The 21,410-nt window shown below is 31.9% G+C and overlaps 1 protein-coding gene across 1 annotated transcript; it reads right to left on the minus strand.

The window, feature by feature from the left end:
* LOC109356098 (NAC domain-containing protein 43-like) lies at window positions 8,915–11,091 on the minus strand. The gene is made up of 3 exons (XM_019599438.1): window positions 10,709–11,091; window positions 10,279–10,553; window positions 8,915–9,968 (listed from the first exon to the last, which is right to left on the minus strand). The coding sequence occupies exons 1-3, from the start codon at window positions 10,890–10,892 to the stop codon at window positions 9,141–9,143; spliced, it is 1,287 nt and encodes a 428-aa protein (XP_019454983.1). The 5' UTR covers window positions 10,893–11,091; the 3' UTR covers window positions 8,915–9,140.

Below are 21,410 nucleotides of genomic sequence, written 5' to 3' on the forward strand. Positions count from 1 at the left end.
AAAACCATCTACTGATCCTTGTGAGACTTGCTTTTATGCTAAACAAAAGAAGTTACCATTTCAACAAAGCATTTCTGAATCTTTAAATGTTTTTGATCTTATTCATGTTGATATATGGAGTTATCAATTTGTCCCTTCTATAGGTGGACATAGATATTTTCTAACTATAATGGATGACAAATCTATGCATACTTGGATTTACCTTATGAAACTTAAATCAGAATCTTCTGCATTTTTAAAGGCTTTTGTTAAATTTGTAGAAACACAATTTGGTATTAAAACAAAATGTGTTAGAAGTGATAATGGCCTTGAATTCAAACTCATGAATTCTATGCCTTAAAGAGAATCACACATGAAACCACTTGTGTTGAAACTCCCCAACAAAATGGAATAGTTGAAAGGAAGCACTAACATATCTTGAGTGTATCTAGATCTCTCCTATTCCAATCCTCTCTTCCAAAGTGTTTCTGGAACTTTGATGTTAATCATACTGTATACCTCATTAATAGAAAACCTAGTCCTTAGCTATCTCAAAATTCTCCATATCAGATATTGTTTAAGCATGATCTTAATTTAATGATTCTTAAAGTGTTTGGATGCTTATGTTTTGCCTCTATTCTTGTTAGTAATAGAGAGAAACTAGATCCTAGATCTAGAAAATGTATCTTCCTTGGTTATAAGCATGGCACAGAAGGATATATAGTTTATGATATAAATAATAGAGAAACCTTTGTTAGTAGAAATGTAGTCTTTTATGAACATGTCTTTCTCTTCGCCTCTGATTTTTCAAACAACAAAAATGAAAATGAATTTTCTCTACCTACTTATCCTTATATGTCTTGTGATCATTTTCTTGACTACCCTACAAAAATTGAGAATGTTGTTGATAGAAATGATATTGACACTGAGTTTATGCATGATGGAATTGAAAACCATATTCCATACAATGTTGATAATGAGCACATAGATGAGACAAGTCCTCATGATGAGTTTGAGCTTAGTCTTAGAAGATCCACTTGAATTAAAGGACCACAATCACATCTACAAGATTACCATTGTTTCTTATCATTAGAAACACCAACCATGAATTAACATAATATTGACTATCCTCTCTCTGATTACATTTCCTATAGTAGGCTTTCTAACAAATTCAAACACTTTATCCTAAACATAAACACTCATATTGAGCCTTACTCCTATGAGGAGGTCATAAAATATGAGCAATGGAGATTAGCCATAGATAGTGAACTTAAAGCCCTCAATGAGAATCATACTTGGATCCTCACTAAACTTCCTAAATATAAGAAAGCTATAGGCTGCAAGTGGGTATTTAAGGTTAACCACAAATCTGATGAAACCATAGACAAATACAAAGCTAGGTTAGTTGCTAAATGGTATACCCAAACAACTGATCTTGATTACCTTGAAACATTTAGCCCTATTGTCAAAATGACAACAATCAGAACCATGTTAGCTTTATCTGTTATTAACAATTGGCGCATTGTTAAGTGCCATGTTGTGAAGGAAATTCATATAAATTTTGGGCACTTATGTTGTAGTTATGATGAAATTCATGCACAAGTCTAAACAATCTAGTGTGATTAATCTTGTTAAAGGACCTTACATGTTTTTGTGTCAATTGCAGGAGAGTGAGGAGTATAAAAGATGGAAATTGAAGGAATATGCGTAAAATGAGCTTTGGATCTCTAGTCCAAGCGACAATTACTAATTCAAGGAAAAAGACTTAAATAACCGCTTGTCCCTCGCTCAAGCGGGGGGATTGTCACTCAAGCGACAATTCCCACTTTTGGATGTCAAAGTCTTTGTGTCTTTCTTGCCCAAGCGATAGCACCTCGCTTAAGTGAGAAAGACAGGTTCAAAACTCTAATTCTCTCGCTCGAGCTAGAGATCTGTCGTACAAGCTAGAGATCTATCACTCAAGCTAGAAGATTTTCTAAATGCTGAAATTTGCTCTCTTGCTCGAGCGAGGGACCAGAAGTCTAGAACAAATATAGGCGGTTACGAAAAGCAAAGGGGGGGATCCAACCATGATCCAACCATTTTCCAAGCTTTTACACACGATTTTAGAGAGAGAAACACTAGAGAGGAAGGGAGAAGTCGTGGGAACGATTTTAGATCTATAATTTCTTGTATTTCTCATGATGAGAGTGTTGTAATGGCAAGGATGAGTGGCTAGTTCTTCGTTGTTGGGATTTGAAATGTAATCTTCTTACCTTCTACTCCTGGATTCAATTCTAATGTAATTTTTATTTGATTTTGGGAAGTTTATCCCGTTCTTAATGCATGAGTTTAATTAGCTACTGAATTCTTGTTCTTGGGTTCAAGTTTAATTAGAAAGTTAAATTTGACACCTGATCTGGATTATCTTCCTTCATACGCCATTATTTCAGGAATGGATAATGATGTATGAATTGCTTTTACATTGTTTTTAATGTTAGTTAATCAGTCAATTAGCCAAGGAATTGGTAATTGAGTGATTATCTAATGATTTTACACTCAAGGAATTGATGTAAATGAATTTCCGAAAATGTGCATGAGAATTAGTAACTTTGCAAGTTGCTTGGAATTGAATCTGTGGATGTAAAAAGGGAAAGATGATGAATTTCGATCCCAACTCTTTTAAATTTGTAGTTAGCTTTTTATTTTAATTTAACTTTGTTACAAAACCATTATCAATTTATCAAACAAATTCGTGTAAATAGATACTCAATTCATTCATGTAGAAATTAGTATAAATCTACTCTACTCCCTGAGCACGATATCCTGGTACTTTACCAGATTTTATTACTTGTACGATACGGTGCACTTGTCGTTCCGTAAATAACTAACAAGTTTTTGGCGCCATTGCCGTGGAGCAATGTGCGATTTATATTAGTTTTTGAAGATAGTTCATTTAGTAGTTGTAATTAATTTTAATTTTCTTTTTTTTTGTAAGTAGTTTTCGTTTTTTATTACACTCTGTGCTAACCCTTGCAGTAGTCTTCTCATTTATGCTCTTGAGAGGAAAGGTTACTGTAGATCAATTGCAGTTTAATCCTGAGATTGAGCGATCAGCCAAGAACAACAGGAAGAAAGCAAAAAACAAGAAGAAACAGGGTATTCAGGAGGCACAATCGAGTTCTCAACATACACCAATCTCAGAACCTCCATCTACAAAAATGGAGAATGCAAATGCTGCAACTAGAAATAATGCATGAAAGACCAGACAAGGAGAATCATTTAATTGGTCACTGTTGTATGCCAAGTTCTAATCAAGCGGAAGAAGTGCAGTATATCAACAACCAACCTAGACAAGGAAATTTCTCCAACAACCCTTCATACAATAATCAATTTTCGCAGGGTTGGAGGGGCAATCATATTCATAATTATGGTTGGAGACCAGAAGCATGGCCATCAAATAGACAACCATCATTTCAGCAACCATTCCAACAGGATCAACATCCATCAATGCATGAAAGGCTAACCAAATTGGAGGATACTTTGGAAAAATTCATGCAAGTGTCAATCACATACCAGAAAAATACTGAAGCATCTATCAGGAATCTGGAAACGCAGGTGGGCCAGTTGGCAAAATAGATGGCAGAGCAGCATTCAGATCACCAACATTTTTCAGCCAACACTCAGACTAATCCCAACGAGCATTACAAAGCTATTACTACTAGGAGTGGGAAGGTGATTGGTAAGGATGGTGGTGAGAATTTGGCGGTGGGGGAAGAGGTGATGAAAGAAAAAGAGATTGAGGGAGAAAAAAAATGAGTCTGGAGAGACACAAGATGATGAAAATGTAAATAACGAGGACATGAATAAACAAAAAGAGGGAGAAAAGAAGAAGATAGATCTGCCACAATTGAAGAATCTTCCTTATCCAAAGAATCCTTCCAAGAAAGACAAGGATAGACAATATACAAGGTTTATGGACATATTCAAGAACCTTCAAATCAATATACATTTCATAGAGGCCATGGAACAAATGCCTACTTATGCTAAGTTCATGAAGGATATGTTGACAAGGAAAAGGAAATTTTATGAGGAAATTCTATGCTAAGTTCTAATCAAGCGGAAGAAGTGCAGTATGTAAACAACCAACCTAGACAAGGAAATTTCTCCAACAACCCTTCATACAATAATCAATTTTCGCAGGGTTGGAGGGGCAATCATAATCATAATTATGGTTGGAGACCAGAAGCAGGGCCATCAAATAGACAACCATCATTTCAGCAACCATTCCAACAGGATCAACATCCACCAATGCATGAAAGGCTAACCAAATTGGAGGATACTTCGAAAAAATTCATGCAAGTGTCAATCACAAACCAGAAAAATACTGAAGCATCTATTAGGAATCTGGAAACGCAGGTGGGCCAGTTGGCAAAATAGATGGCAGAGTAGCATTCAGATCACCAACATTTTTCAGCCAATACTCAGACTAATCCCAAGGAACATTGCAAAGCTATTACTACTAGGAGTGGGAAGGTGATTGGTAAGGATGTTGGTGAGAATTTGGCGGTGGGGGAAGAAGTGATGAAAGAAAAGGAGATTGAGGGAGAAAAAAATGAGTCTGGAGAGACACAAGATGATGAAAATGTAAATAGCGAGGACATGAATAAACAAAAAGAGGGAGAAAAGAAGAAGATAGATCTGCCACAATTGAAGAATCTTCCTTATCCAAAGAATCCTTCCAAGAAAGACAAGGATAGACAATATACAAGGTTTATGGACATATTCAAGAACCTTCAGATCAATATACCTTTCATGGAGGCCATGGAACAAATGCCTACTTATGCCAAGTTCATGAAGGATATGTTGACAAGGAAAAGGAAATTTTATGAGGAAATTCTATGCCAAGTTCTAATCAAGCGGAAGAAGTGCAGTATGTCAACAACCAACCTAGACAAGGAAATTTCTCCAACAACCCTTCATACAATAGTCAATTTTCGCAGGGTTGGAGGGGCAATCATAATCATAATTATGGTTGGAGACCAGAAGCAGGGCCATCAAATAGACAACCATCATTTCAGCAACCATTCCAACAGGATCAACATCCACCAATGCATGAAAGGCTAACCAAATTGGAGGATACTTCGAAAAAATTCATGCAAGTGTCAATCACAAACCAGAAAAATACTGAAGCATCTATCAGGAATCTAGACAAATTCATATTTATGGAAGTGGTGCTCTAATGTATATGACATTTATGTATGATTCTTTTTGACAAATTCATATTTTAATAATTAAAAGTTATTTCTTACTTATTTTGAATGAACATATTTATGTATGATTGTTTTTTAGTTTTGATATTTTGAAGTTGACATTTATACATTTTTATGTAATGATAAATTTTTTGCAGTATATCAAAACATGAAATAAACTAAATCCAATAATTATGAATAAAGAATAAAATTTATATCAATAAAACCAATTTTTTATGATATTAGCAGTGAAATATTTTGGCAAGATTTCTCTGGACCAAATTTATATCAATGAAACATTAGTAGTGGCAGTTAAGTATAGCCACAAATTGACTGATTTTTTGAAAGAAATAAATTAAAAAATTGTGACCTAGTACTATTTTAGGGGGCCTAAAATCATTGCTTTAGTGATTTGATCTTAGGGATGGCTTCTGGCCTTTTTTAAGAAAACAGAAAAGTTTGATATAATTGAAAAGCTCGTTTAAATGCTTATTAGAAAAAGTCCTTCAAATGAGTAAAATGAAACTTATGCCTTTTTAATATTGGATTATGTATGACTTTTAACAAAATCACTAATTCTATATAAAATAAATATACTTTATCACAATATAAATAAAGTGATTTGAATATTAGACAATAGACACTTACATTTCTCTATTACATCATAAATAACTAGGCTAGTTTTATACATAGAAAACCTTTTAAAAAGGTCATACCTTAGCCTTAGCCTGTTTAATTAAATATATGTATTTCATACAACTTATATATGATTTGATTAATAAATAAGACAAATCTATATATATAGGCCAAAATGAGGTTAGACGACCATAAGTTCTTCATATATATAGTTTATCTCACCTATTTTCATCCCTATCCAAGTTTATTAATGTGATATGAAAATACAAGATGACAAATCTTAAATATATAAGAAGATGAAAAATAAAAGAGATAAATATGTATAGTTTGATGTGGTTGTAAGTATAGTTAGTGGAATCTTAACATCCCCAATATTCCCCACAGATTTGTACGTCATATAAGAATCATAATGTGGATATCATGGGAGATTTTCATAGAATTATATAGACTCATCATGAACATAAATAAAAATATAAAATTCCATTTTCTGTTTCCTTAATTGGTCTGGCATGGACACTTTTCAGCAGGGTTCACAATAATATATTAGTGTGAAAGAGAGAGATAAAAAAAGAAGGTTTGTGGACCAAAATCCAAACAAGGGTCTTATCTATACCTTACTCTTGACAATTTGAAAAATGAAACATCTCCCAATCAAGGATAAAAGAAAACGAAAGATATTTATGAGTTGTTGAAATGGTAAGAGTCATGCACAAATATTCTTGTAAATAAGAAAGATAAGAAAAAAAGTGTAAACAAAATTTAAAGAAAGAATAATGAAAAAAGATAAAGAATGAATTGTTAATTTAATAATATTTCTCATTGAAAGTTAATTACAAGAAATAAGAGAATCACCTTCTATATACTATATTGTTTAACTAACAACTAACAAGTTAATTGATTAAGTATATTGTTAATCGATTAACGAATATAGTATTACAACTAATAAATTGAAAGCAACTAACAAACTGACACAAGTAATCAGTTAATTGATTAACTCTTACAGAATTACAATAATTTTAATATTCATATAATCGATTAACCATACTTTTAATCAATTATCACATATAGAGTTTCATTCATTCTAACATATGATAAAAAGCATTGTAGTACTTTTTCTTTTGGGAATTATCTGCATGGAATTGAAGTACATTTTATGAAAACAACAATAGAAACAACACCTTATATAAAGTGGTGAACTAAACTGTTATATTTGCCTTAGATAAAAACTGGTCATTTTCTTTTTAGTTTTTACCTTTACCGCTTGATTAGTGACGAAATCAATATGCAAAGCTTATGTAATTATAAGCCCTTTTATGATTCCATTTTGACTTGCCTAAAGCTATGAAGAGGCTTTATTAGCCTACTCTCTCTTTCTTTCTCTCTCTCTTGCTCGTTCTATTTGAAACTTGATGTACTCATGCTAGTTTAACAGGAAACCATGTATTTGCTGGAGGAAATTAGGAAATCTGCTAATAATTTCATGAGCTAGGAAAGACATGCTTTCTCAAATCGATCTTGAACAGGACACGGGGTTTTTCGGATCTCTTCACCTCATCAATATTTCATTGAGAATATCAACGACATCGAGAATGTGACCACATTTGTTAAAAGTTGATTGGTTATTACTGTTACAGTCCTAATCACCCATCTAAGTCTATTAGCAGACAGTTCCAGAACGATTTTGTAAAAGCAATCTATTAACGAGATGGTTCTATGGTTACTAACACTCTAATATAGTTTTAAGTTGTGGTTACAGTATCGATTGTAGTAATGGTTGTGGTTACTGTAATTATGGTTATTGCAACCGTTGCGATGTTGATTGTGGTTATTGTTGTGTGAATTATTTTGTAATTAAAAAATTATTCTTGAATTCGATGTGGCCTGTACAATCCAATGTGATTGTGTTGCAGTCCAATGCAGGTACATTACGGTCCGATATGACTCCATCATTATGATTCAATCATAATTATATAATTGTGTTGTGATTGTGGTAATCACCACAACCACAATAATCCGGCCGCATCACATTGGGGCAGCAATTTAAATAAGTGGTCACTCATGTACGTTCAGAGCTCACTTTTTTAGGGATAAGGAAGAGTTGACACTCTTAAAGATTTTGCCACTTCATTTTTGAATAATGTGGATGAATTTGCCAAAAAAACTTGATAAATTATAAGCAACTTTTGATTAACTGTAATACTTTAACACATGTAGTGGTCCAAAATTGGATTCATCACATTTTCTCATTGTATTTACATAATTACTTAATAGTGTTGGAACAATAGTTTATAAAACATCTTCATTAAATTATAACAAGCTCATATAATAAAAATATGTATCAGAACATTAATTCAGACAATCCAATGATTTCTTGTATGGAATTTAGTACTAATGCATGTGCATGTTTGAGGAGCTCATGTTTTGTCCTCATGCATGTTTGAGGGGAGCCCATGTCCCTGTGGACTTCCTTTTGGTAATAAAGAGTGTTGGTTCAATAGGACAAGCCAAGCCATGGGTCTGCACCTTCCTCTACAAACCGACAAACCATGTGACACAAAGATGAAGAGAAGATGATAATTTGAAACCTGATCTTATTGATCATCATGATCTTATACAAGGTGATATAAAGTAAGTTCCTTATAATTGCAGTTGGAAGAAAAATTAAAATAAAAAAGTAAATGATTATCATCAAAGTTGACGCCAATGAACGAGTTTTCAATTTCCTCTAGATGTGCACCAATTAAGGACCCCCCCGTAAAAAATAAGCCTTAAGAAAAATTAATGGTAGACATCGTGATTAAGCATAGACCCAAGGTTGACAATGCCATCCCATCTAAACTTCAATCATTTCCACCCTTTTGTTGTAGATATCCATCTAACGTATCCTAACCAATTCTATTGAAATTAAATACTGTATAATTTTTATTTTTATATTTTTTATTTTGATGAAAAATTTGGACAAAAATTTAGGTTATTTCGTGTAAGGTCAGGGACTCATGCATGCCACAAATTTCTACATGATCTTAATTATACATTTATACTTATAGTCACATATACATAACATATCAATAAAAAATTATTAGTTACCATCAAGAATAAAACCCAACATTAGTAAAATGTGTAGTGTATAATAGTAACATTATCATATTGAACAGTCTGCAATAGTAGTAATCCTCTGACTTAAGAAGAACTAGAACATGATATATGATGAAACACTAATTATTTCTCTATATTTAACAATCAGCCAATAAAGGAGGAGGAGGAAAAGGGAGATGGACATTATTTTTCTAGCTACTACACCGATGTGTTCGACACGTGGCATACTATTTCAGAGGATGATGATAACAATGATGATGTGGATTGAGCAAAGTTCCATAGGTCAATCTCACTTGAGTAATCCTGTGTAGGACTAATGAAAGCAGAAGCAGCAGCACTTGTGTTTGATGATGACCGGAGGGTAGGGAATTGAAGGTCATGGTCACTAGTGCAATACCCTATGGTAGGGTCATTGAAGCAAGCCAGTTGCCTAGAAGTTTGATCAGTTTGGCCATTCAGTTGAGAAGCAACAAGTCTATCCAGGGTTGCCCAGTTGGTAAGGCCACCTGATCCTACTACCATTGATGATGATGATGCCTCCAATGGATTATGATGAACCATGTTGGGGTCATGGTGTGTTGTGAATGACCCTTCATTTTCTGTGACCATATGTATTGGCATAATGGGCTGGTACCCATTATTATTAGTATCAATATCATTAGTGTTATTTTGATGACTCTCCATGCTAGTGGATTTTGGACTCTCTAGGCTTGGGAGTTTCATGAACCTGTTATCATGGTAGTTTCCATTATTGTTAATACCTGTGTCAAATGGCCTGGAATACCTTCCGTAGTTGTAATTCTTGGCTTCGTAGTTCTCTTCCTTGCAAGTGTCCCTTCCCATTTGTTGAAGAATTTGCTCCAATGCTCCCTCATCACAAGAATCAAACAAATGGCTTCTTCTTCCTTCCCCACAGATTGAAGAGGGTAAGGGACTGTCTAGGGTTTTGAGATGGTTCTTCTTCTTGAATATTCTACACACCACCCATCCTTCTTCTTGGCCTCCATCTCCGATCACATTGGATACCTAAATTTTGTCAAAGAAAAATTACATATGCATATGTTGAGTTTCTTAGTAGATGAAAAAATGAGTGAGAGACATAGAAAAAATGATATATAATCAAACATGATGTTGGAATAACATTTTGTTACAATGTATTCAATAGCTTTTTTAGCTGAGATAAACTGATGTACATATATAGTTGAAGTTCCCCTTATTACCCTTAATCAAATAAAGTTTCTTCATTTGTAAGAAGAAAAAAAGATATTCAAATAACAAAATGGCAATAGTAATAACCACTAACTAGAAACTACTAGTGTTTGGTTGAGTTGCTTACAGTAGTGGTGTCGTTGAAGTTATTGTCATCCAGTCTATATTCATGCATGATCCAATCAGATTTTTGGCCATGAGGTGCTCGACCTTTGTAGAAAACTAGAGTCTTCCTCATTCCAATCCTCTTCCCATTACTATATATCACCTTGTCACGTCCGGTGGCTTTCCAAAACCCTACAGCAGTGGCACGATTGGTGCGTGTCCCGGTAGGATACTTCTTGTCTTTGTGGCTGAAAAAGTACCAATCATTTTGTGGAGTGGTTCCTATTTTGCACTTCTCTGCAGAAAAAAAGACACCCCTCAAATTCATTACATTTCTCTTGCCATGTAATGGCATTTCATTATATATTCATACTAGTATTATCATCATTCTCCATAACCACTAAAAGCAAAAAAGAGAGAGAATATATGAAGGTTCCAATTTGAGTTATCACCTTGTATGTCCCAAGGCTCAAGCTTGTTGAGATCAACATCACGAATCACATCAAGGTCAATCTTCTCATAAGAGACCTTTTTCCTCAAGTAGTACTGAAGAAGTTCTTCTTCAGTTGGATGAAAACGGAAGCCAGGAGGGACTTGAGATTGTCCATTTACAGATATACTCATGTTTTCTGACATTAACTTAGGAAAACCAAGAGAGTGATATATAGTAAGAAAGGAAGATAGCTAGCTAGTGGTTCTAGATCCACTAGGGACCCAAAGAGTAGAGAGATAACACATTCAAAATAGGTACACTACAAGGAAAGAAAGGAAAGGTAATGAGGGTGGTGCTAGTAGGGGAATGAGTATGTGAAGGAACACTATATATATGTATTGCGGGACAGAAAAAGGACCAAAACATACACGACAGAAATTGTATTAATTAAAAATTATTTTGTTTGTTTCTAGTTGAAGGGACACCAAACACCAATAAAATTGGGTGTATGAGTTATGAAAAATTATCATCACCCCATTTATTATTTATACATCTTGGTGCAGCAAAAGTGATCATTGTACATATTGGCCATAAACAATTAAATAAAATATATAGAATAAATAATAAAGAAAAAAAAGAATTTGTTAACAGGATTCAGCCTATTGTATTTACATTCCCAAAAGCAATGAATAACTACCAATATATTATTACCCATGAGCTCAAGCATTAGGAGGAGTTTCTAGTTGGTTCACATAATAACAAGAGATATAGTCCAATATATAACATTAATACTCTATTATATTCTACTCTACTCTATTTGGTGCATATAATAATATATTTCAAACATCCCCAACAATCTTCACCTTGATTGAAATAGACAAATATGTCGCTTCTTAGAAAATGAACACAAGAATCTCCATCTTATCGAATATCTGACACCACCTTACTCAATGTGTAATTCTCCTTAATAACTCATTCACATAAGAGTTTAATCCTATACAACATAAATCTTCTAAGTATCCTTGACGATGTTACCAAGAGCCTAACTTTCCAAACTTGTAATGCAGTTTTTCGTACAGCTATCTAATGGAACACACGACCTAGCCATCTTTTGCTAGGAAATATTTCGATATTATGAAATCTCTACACCATAGTTCATTAACGATCATCCTCTGATCTTTAATACTCACTCAAACTGAACCTTGAGCTTCCTTAGAAAGTCTCAATTGTTATCACTATTGTCTATTCCGACAATCATAATTCAAAAGAACTATCATACTCCACCATAACGAATATACCCATAAAACAAACCTTGTGTCAATGATAGCCAATGTCCATGTCACACCCTTGCATCCAAGCCAATGTCTATGTCAACACGTATCTTTACCAATGGTTATGATACACCTTACATCAAAGCCAATGTCTCTGTTACACCTTACATCAAAGTCAATCAACATCTCTCTGCTTTTGTGGATCTACTAGCAATTAGTATCTTTCATTATGACATTGCAAACACGCCATTAGGATATCATACTTCTCAAATCTAATTAGATCATCCTTTCTAACATTAAGATATATATTGTCAGCACTTGTCTCAGAGTCTAACTCAACATCTGATTCTCTATCTCCACTTTGATCCTAATCTAATATATGAACTTCTCGGATTCTGGATCAACACATATGTCTCACCCCTACCATAATTTTGTCGTGTTTTCTTCTCCAAGTCATCTGATTTATCCTCGCGAATACACCTTGTTCGGTAAACATGCCTTTACCTTTTTTTTGCCATAATTTGGCTTGGGTTAAGAATCATCTACCAATATGCTTTGATATTAATTATTGGTGCAGCAGAAATGATCGTTGTGCAGCATTGGCCACAAATAGTCAAATAAAGTACATAGAATAAATAGAAGAGAAGAAGATAAAAGAATTTATTAACAGGTTCTGCCAATTATGTCTACGTTCTCAAATGTGATGAGCGGCTACTAATACATTATTATTAGAGAATAAATATTACAAAAACTCTAGCACACTCATTAACTTAAGTTCTCATAAAGTGTTTCTATTTGGTGACATAATAACAATGAACTCAGATCCAATATATAATATTAATACTCTACTATATTCTAAGGCTAGCTAGGCAATTTGGGACTTCATATAATAGTCTATTTCAAATAAGAAACTAATTTTATAACAAGTAAAGAGTGAACTTTACATTTTCAAAATTGCAATGGCGACTAAGTTAATCCTCTACAAAAAAAATTGACCATCAAATTAATATACAAAGTTTAAAATTACTATCACATTGGTTCTCATAAAAAAAATTAATTGGTGATAATTTAAATCTTCCAATAAGCTAAGTTAATTTTATAGTATGTGATGATCATTATTTCAAGCTTTCCAGGATTGATTTTTTAGAGGATGAATTTTGTGTTCATTACATTTTCAAATGAAGAATATCACCTTTTACTCTTTATAATACAAATCATTAAATAAAATTTTTATTTGTACAACTAGTTTGTAGAGAAATATGACATGTCTCACACTTTTTTTTGAAAGTATCTTGGTTAATAAAAAATCAACTTATTAATTTTTCAATTAAGCTTATTTTGTTTCACAGCAATTACCACACATTAGCACAGCATGACATAAAATGAGAGACATATTATGAGACTTTGTTTATACAATTATACATCTAACATGAACACCAGCTCAAATGAGAAAAAAGATAAAAAAAAATGATAAGACAAGACATTGCACATTTTTCTGAAAAGTATCGATATGTGTCAATATTAGATGTGCAAAGACCAAAATAAACGTTAGAACAATATTAAATTATTAATAAATCCCATTGTCTCAAAATAATATAATGAAGTGAGGTTAGTATTTTTCATTTTGGTGTAAGTGTGGGATTAGTTTTACACTTTTACTATTCTAAGAAGTTGACAGTGTCTCCATTGTTGTTTTTATTTGTATCTTGGATCAATTAAAATATATCATTTAATTAAAAATTAAAAATTAAAAACATACATTTTTATTTTTTATTATTTGGTGTAGTTCATTTGTATATAGACATATAGATTTTTTGGGAGAGAAGAATCCTTGTTAAGAAGTGTCACCTACCAAGAAAGAAATGAAGCAGAATTTATACTATTGTGGGAAATTTGTTTGTGGGGCCATGTCTATGCGGGTATCAGTTAATAGGGCCCATTGGGATTGACGTTGTGGGCATCATGGAAGAGTAAGGGCAAATGCCCACATCCACAACTATGACCCCTGACCTTAAAATCTCAATCGAAAAGCACTCTCTCAAACAACCATGGACCATAGCCAAAATTAACCTATCTCTTTATTTATCTCTCTTGAGACTAGAGAGTAGAAACAGCCACCTCTACCTTTATCTTTCTTTTACCCCTTTCTCTTTCATGTTTGGCTTGGGCAACCACCACAACAAGAAGGGGAGAAAAGAATCATGGGGTAGGACCCATTAGATGATGAAAATAGGAAAAATGTGTTCAGGGCAACAAATTAGAATTAGATGCTTATGTAAAAATATGATATATATTTTGACTATTTGAAAAAAAATATGTAAAGGAATAGAGTGCATTAATGTGTGTTTTTCTTGTTTTATTACCGATAAAAAGATGTAAATTTCTTCACGGAAATATTTACGGTTTTATATGCCAAAAGATGAATTTGGCATTACCTTATTGTTTCATCCTCATATGTCATACATTGTCTCCCCTACTTCTTGTTGCTTCTTTTTTTTTTAATCATTTGCTTTTCTCGCTTCGTTCGTTCTCATAAAAAAGATAAAAACAAAATGGTAGTATAAAAAATAATCACAGTGAAAATAAATTAATTGGTATATTTTGATTTTACTAAGAATTCTAACATTTTAACAGCTAGCTTAAACATCATAAACCCGTATATCTCTAAGTATATCTAGTTTTTTATACAAATTTCACAAAATACATAAAACAAAAGGATTTGTTGGGCAAAAATCATTATTATGACCGTCAAATATATTAAACATTATGATTTAATTTGGATATACTTTCCAAATATTTTATGTTTTCAACCAAATATAAATTATCATATCATTAAAAAATAATTGACTTTTGTGAATCTATCTGAAAAGTCATATATGCTTTAGGGAGATATTCATTCATAGATTATAATATTCTTTTATGGGCTAAATAAAATGAACATATAAGTGTATTTGACATCATGTCTAGACCTAAAACCTTAATATAAGTAAGTTTGATAGCACATTTTGATCCAAAATATTAAGTATTAGGTTTATGTGCACATTCACTTATATATTCTTCAATTCATCCACTATATACAATATGAGACATCTTCACACTTGGAATACCCAACATCTCGTTCTCAAGTGTGAAATAATCTCATTTAAGCATTAGATATCCTAGAGTTCAACTATCTATCTATTTGTATCCTTGTTGGCTTGTCTTGTAAAAGTATGTGAAAAGTCATACACGTTTTTGGGATATCTTCATTCATGAACTATAACATTCTTCTATGAACTAAATAAAAGAAACATATAAGTGAATTTGACAATACATCTTGACCTAAAACCTTCATATAAGTGAGTTTGGCACCACATCTTGATCCAAATTAAAACCTTAAGAGATTAGGTCTATATGCATATCCACTTATTTTCATTCACTTATACACAGCATGAGGCTTCTTCTACACACTTGGATACCTAACATATCGCTCTCCGGTGTGAAATTCTTCCCTTTATTAAATATCCTAGAGTTATGCTCTATATCTACTTGTACCTATATTGACTAGTCTTGTCATCAACGTAACATGTCACATTGACCTCTTGTCGGAAAGACTTTCGATACAAGAATCTCACATAGATCTATCAATCACTTTGCCCCTTCAATAAGTATCATATAAGTATGAAAAAGGATGATAAGTTCAAATAGTATATGAGTCAATACATTTTCATTACAAAATGCATCAATAATTCTAAGAATATTAAACCACTCTTATATTATATTGTAACGAACAAAAAATAATAAAAATGTATTGATTCATATACTATTTGTATTTGTTTTCCTAATATACTATACTTTGTTTAGCTCAATTACACCTGTCACCCATTTTTATTTAAAAAATCACACTTATTTCTCATAGAGGGGTAGTTAGTGTAACATATGTATAAAAATTAGGGGATTTTTGTACGCGTAAAAATGAAAGGGTGGTTTATGTAATTTTATTAAAACTCAAGGGGTGTCCTTATCTTGGTTGTGTAGCTTCTTTTCCAATAGATAATTTGGATGCTCATGATCTTGGCGATAATAGCATGCTCAGGTTGTTATGGGAGATTAAGGCTCAGCAAAAGTTCTTGCTTTTCGCTTGAAATTGTTTCTAAATAGATTGTGTCAGCAAAAGATAACATGGTCCATTGAGGTTTACAAGTTCATCCATGTGTTATGCTTTGTAATATTGATCACTTGTTTGTTGAATGTCTATTTGCATTTGTGATCTAGTCTAATCTTAACTCACTATTATAGTCAGGGTTTGTTCCAAAATAAACACAAAAGTACTGATTGGTCTTTAGATTAATGTGCATGCCTTATTTTGAAGAATCGGCCTAAATGTGTATGACGATTAACTCGTCTCTTCACCATTTGTTGGCAAAAGTATTTATGCTAAATTAATTCCAGGAATTCAATTTTTCCCGGAAACATAACCAATGATAAATTTTAATTACATTAAACAATCTAAATCATAGGATAAAATAATACTTTTTCACTCTACTTTAAACATGATGTTGCTAAACAAAAGCCAAGCTTACATCTTGAACAAGTTTGCAGCTTGAAAATTGGTAGAGCAAACAGTAAAAAGCATGTCGAGTTTTAGCTATTACCCTCATATGAGGAATTATTTTCTCACGCCTTCAACTCTAGATCTTTGAGAAGAGATGATTAAAAAGTGGGGACAAAAATTAAATATATCAAACAGTGTCTTATTCTCGGTCCCTAACCAATAAGATATTGTCACATGAATAATTTATTTTTTTCAAAAAACAAAAATAACATTATGATTAACCCACATGAAATGAGATATCATTGGGTACAAGTGATCTCTGTCCTGTTCCAAGATTAAAAGTGATCAAACTCTTACGAAAGAAATAGATTCCTCTCCAATATTGGGAATGTGAAAGAAGACAATCTTTCAAAATTATTAATTTATAAAAACGTAAAAATATAAATCATTAAATTTTTGTTATTATCATATGTCGTAATCATACATATGTACTTTTCTATCCAGTAATGGAGAGGAGTCAGACTCCTAACAAGGGACTTGCATTGTCCAGGAGAGCATATGAAAAGATGCTAAAAGTTTGTCCAATAAAATCATTTAATCTATGCATGAATTACTTACTATATCAAACATGCATGAATAGATGTATAGATGAAGTAAGGATGTGGTAATTCAATGTGCAATTGCAAGTTTCCTCCGTATAATATGTAGTAACAAATTTGCTTCACTTTCTTCGCAACGTCATCAATTTGTCAAGGAAATGTATATTTAGTTAACAAAAGTCCAAAGGTGACAGCATTAATCATTTTCATCGTGCTATAAATTCCATTACTCATATCATTATTTTTTGCTGATAGATGATGGAGCAACTACTTTTAGTTACTAACCAGCACTGATATTGGTTATGCTATTTGGTGTCCATATCTTCTTTTATTTTATTCTCATTTTTTTAAAGTAAATTTATTTTTTTATTAATAAGAGAACCGGCTTAAGCATTGAAGTGATCAACCTCCTACCTTTTAGGAATGTTTTCTGAATTCTCATTTTCCTAAGCGTATTTATGTTTTCTTTTATGGCATCTATTAATTTTTGGAGATGGAGTGGGTAAATATTTGAATATCGTATATAGGTTGGAACTTTCTATTTTAACACTTTGAGAAGAATTTTACCAAATTATTACTCTCAACCTAAAGATTGATTTCAAGACAATACGTATGATATTTTAGTCAAATACCGAATAAAGATCATATATAGTATGGGAAAAATGCTACTCTTGGGTTGGTTTTTATTCCATATTGCATATAGAAGGTAAATTCCATCTTTTAAGTCATTAAGATATGTTGCAAAAAAGGTTGGAGAGACAAACATGAATGTCCTTATGCCTTGTAATCTTATAGACAACAAGATAATATTTGACCGAAAAACTTTTTCCTTGGATGAAAAGATAGAGATGATATTCTTAAAACCTTGGTACTTAATTATTTAAAACAAAGTTTGTATGTGTGAATTTCTCTTATGAATGAGTTAGGAATACTTTGGAACGTATGAAAGATTGAGATCTTTTTGGTGGAGTGAAGTGCCATTTTTCTCCGTTTTTTTATTTTATTCAATATTGTGTTTGTTTGGTGATAGAAAAATAAGAAATAAAGAAAGCCTTGCAAGTTGCAAACGTGATCACTTGAAAAGATCTTAAAAAAACGTATAAAGGTGAAAATGTGAAACTCATTACCGCACTAAATACACATCAAGATAAATATTGACTATTGTCAAATCAATAGGATTGAGTTAGTGGTGAGGGGTTTAATTTTGGTAATCTGGTATATTCAAACGTTATTATGACCATTATAAATAAAAAATAGTGATTATTATCGTGGAATTTATGAGCTCCTTATTAATAATTTAATATGTTCTTTCTTTCTTAGTCCGTCCAATGGTTTTCCTGAACATGTAATTGCTTTGTACCAAAAAAAATTACATTATAGAAACATGGTTCCAACAATAGGTATTTGGTTTGAACTTGTGTAACCAATAATCATTAGACATGATTGCATCAAAAAACATCCACTACGCCAACCTGCATAACAATATTATGACATATCACCAATATTCAAATAATTTAGAACATAATTTTCTCTCCGTTGCATTTAAATAATAAAATTTTGAGAGCTCTAATCGCCTTTCTGTGTAATAAAAGCTCTCCTTTTTTTGGTACAAAAAAGCTCTCTTTTAGAATGCTTTAACCAATATTTATGTTTTTTATTCACTAGTGTTATGAAAACCAAACCATTCTGATTGCTGACCCCACTAAAAATGACTATGATTTGTAGTCTTAACTAATTGATAGGTTAGATTGTTTTGAATTGTAAATTTTCGATCTGACAATGTTAAACTAGGAATAAACCGTGAAGTGAGCCAGATGATTTACTTAAAAATAAACACTATTATAATATTTTATTTTAATTCGGTTCAAAAAAGATGAAGATATATTATTTCAATATAATTAAACATAATTATTAAATATTTAAAATTTTGTATTTATATATAATTATATATTTATATATAAAAATTATTAATTATATATGAAATCATCTGGTCTAATCAGACGGTTTAAATATTTAAATATGTTAAACCTAATACGAGATCTCTTTCGATTTGATGTCTGACTCAGATCTCACAACATTACTTTTCACAAAATACAACATTTCCATGATTAATTCAACCCTTTTGTTTTTCTTTTATACAACAGTGTATATGTTGATTTAAGATTAATTAAGCATCCAATTAATTAAGAAATACTTAGATATCTATCTTGTGTAAAATCTTTTGACTATCAATACCAGTTAATTGAACTTACCACAATCCCGTCTTAAACAAGAGGTCCAAGAAACAATGTATAACATAATAATATGGTGCACCATAGTTTTCTTTGCAAATACTGAAATCATTTTTCAGAAAGTTGTCAAACTATGGTTTTACCTTTGCTCGTTAATTAGTAAAGAAAGAAGGGGCAAAACTAGATGACAAAATTAAAACAGTAAACACGAGTTGTTAAAGTGAAGAGATATGTGTAATGTAAGTGACTAATATTTTTAATTAATGTATCATTTTGAAGAAGATTATATGACTCTGCCGCCAGCACTAATTCCACTTTCGACAACGGAAAAATATTATTACTCCAATTGACAAATTGAAACCTTTGTTGTTATGGTAGTTAGTAATGTGACACAATGCCCAAATGAAAGTGAAAGAGTGACAATGAGAGAGATTGAAAGTGAGTTTGTTAGAGTTTCTTCCAAACATTTATCGTATACCTATAAAACGAATTAAACACTAACATGAATCTAGAAAATATCAAATACTCGAAAGCTATGTTATTTGCATGCCACTACAATATTGTTTGAGACATTGGGAGTAAACGATTCTACGTAAACATTTTTATAAATTAGAAATTTTGGATTCCCAGAAACTTTTATTTTTCTTTGCTACTTTTATCATGTATTTTTTATAAGTACCTTGGTTCTTCTTTTACTGGTATTTCTTTTACCTTTCAGAAAGAAAAAAAGAAAATTGGGATTCCCATTAAAATTTTATTTAGTAGGGATTGATTTTGTAAAATCCTTACCAAAGAGTAAATGCTATCATGTCTGGGTTGTTGGAAATATGAAGATCTCTAAGTAATTTTTTTTTTCCTTTTCTTAAAAAACTATTTTCATAAAAGATGGTCACAAAATGGATTAGTTCTTTATCCAAAAAGGTGAAAAAATATATTTGATAGTATCAAAAAATTATGTTGGGTTTTGTAGGTAAGAAACATTTTCCTTTGCTTTGTATAAAACAAATTGTTTTTACATTATTTAATAAGGAAGAATCGACAACCAATTTTCCTTTACGTGGTGAACAAACACCTTTATTAGTAAATACTTTACTATGCTGGCAAAAAAGAACATTTTAAGTAACTATAAATAAAGATTTCTTTCTCAATCAATTCTATATATATGATTACCATAACGAAGGGAATTCCGCTCCCATTTTATAGAAAGGATATTTTCATAAGGAAAGTAAACAAAAAAAATATTTGTTATAGAAAGAGCTCTTACTAGTGTAAAGCTTGGATGGATTCTAAAATGTTGTATATATTTAAAAGTCAAAATTTATTCATAAGAGTAATACTTGTTTTACTCTTGTTGAAAGGGATAAACATCTTTTTAAAGGGGTTAGTTTTTACTTATGAGGAATGTCCTTAATTAACAAAAAAAAAATCATTTTTTAGAAAACAAACGGACCTCATTTCTCAAATCTCGTTGGAAATAATGGAAATGGGTGGTATTTAAGTATTTTTGCATGGGAAGCAAGTCAAGCAACATTACATTTTGGTGTTTCTTTTATGGTTGGGAAGGTTATACTCGAGGTGGGACGTCAACATATATAGTCATAGAGTCAAAGAAAGGTTCACTTTGGAGATAAAGTTGAATGCAAATACCTTAATAGTATATCTTATTAGACACTCAAATAGAAAATGTACCAAAAAAATAGAATATCTACCTAGTATTAGCGGTGAGTATGAGTCAGGTTGAAATGTGTCAATGTTTATCTCTTACTTAACTCTTAATGTTGGTTGGATCATTTTTTGAATCTAGTTTCGGCCCTAGATCTGAAGCTAAACCAATCATAGACTTAACTAAATAATGACTGGGTCTAATTTTTGAATCTGAATTGATCGTAGACTCAATGAAACCCAACGCTAATCGGCCCCGATCATAATCAAATCGTACTGCGTGAGCAGATAAAGTTGGGTCATGCTCACCCCTAGATAGTATCACACTATCCCTAATTACAGCACCTAGTAATGTGTATATTACTGTTGCACTAAATAATTAGAGAATCTACGGTTCTTTAATATACTTTTCAGCGATGTGTAT

The sequence above is a fragment of the Lupinus angustifolius genome, chromosome LG09, assembly GCF_001865875.1.
Source record: "Lupinus angustifolius cultivar Tanjil chromosome LG09, LupAngTanjil_v1.0, whole genome shotgun sequence".
In the NCBI taxonomy this organism is placed as follows: Eukaryota; Viridiplantae; Streptophyta; class Magnoliopsida; order Fabales; family Fabaceae; genus Lupinus; species Lupinus angustifolius.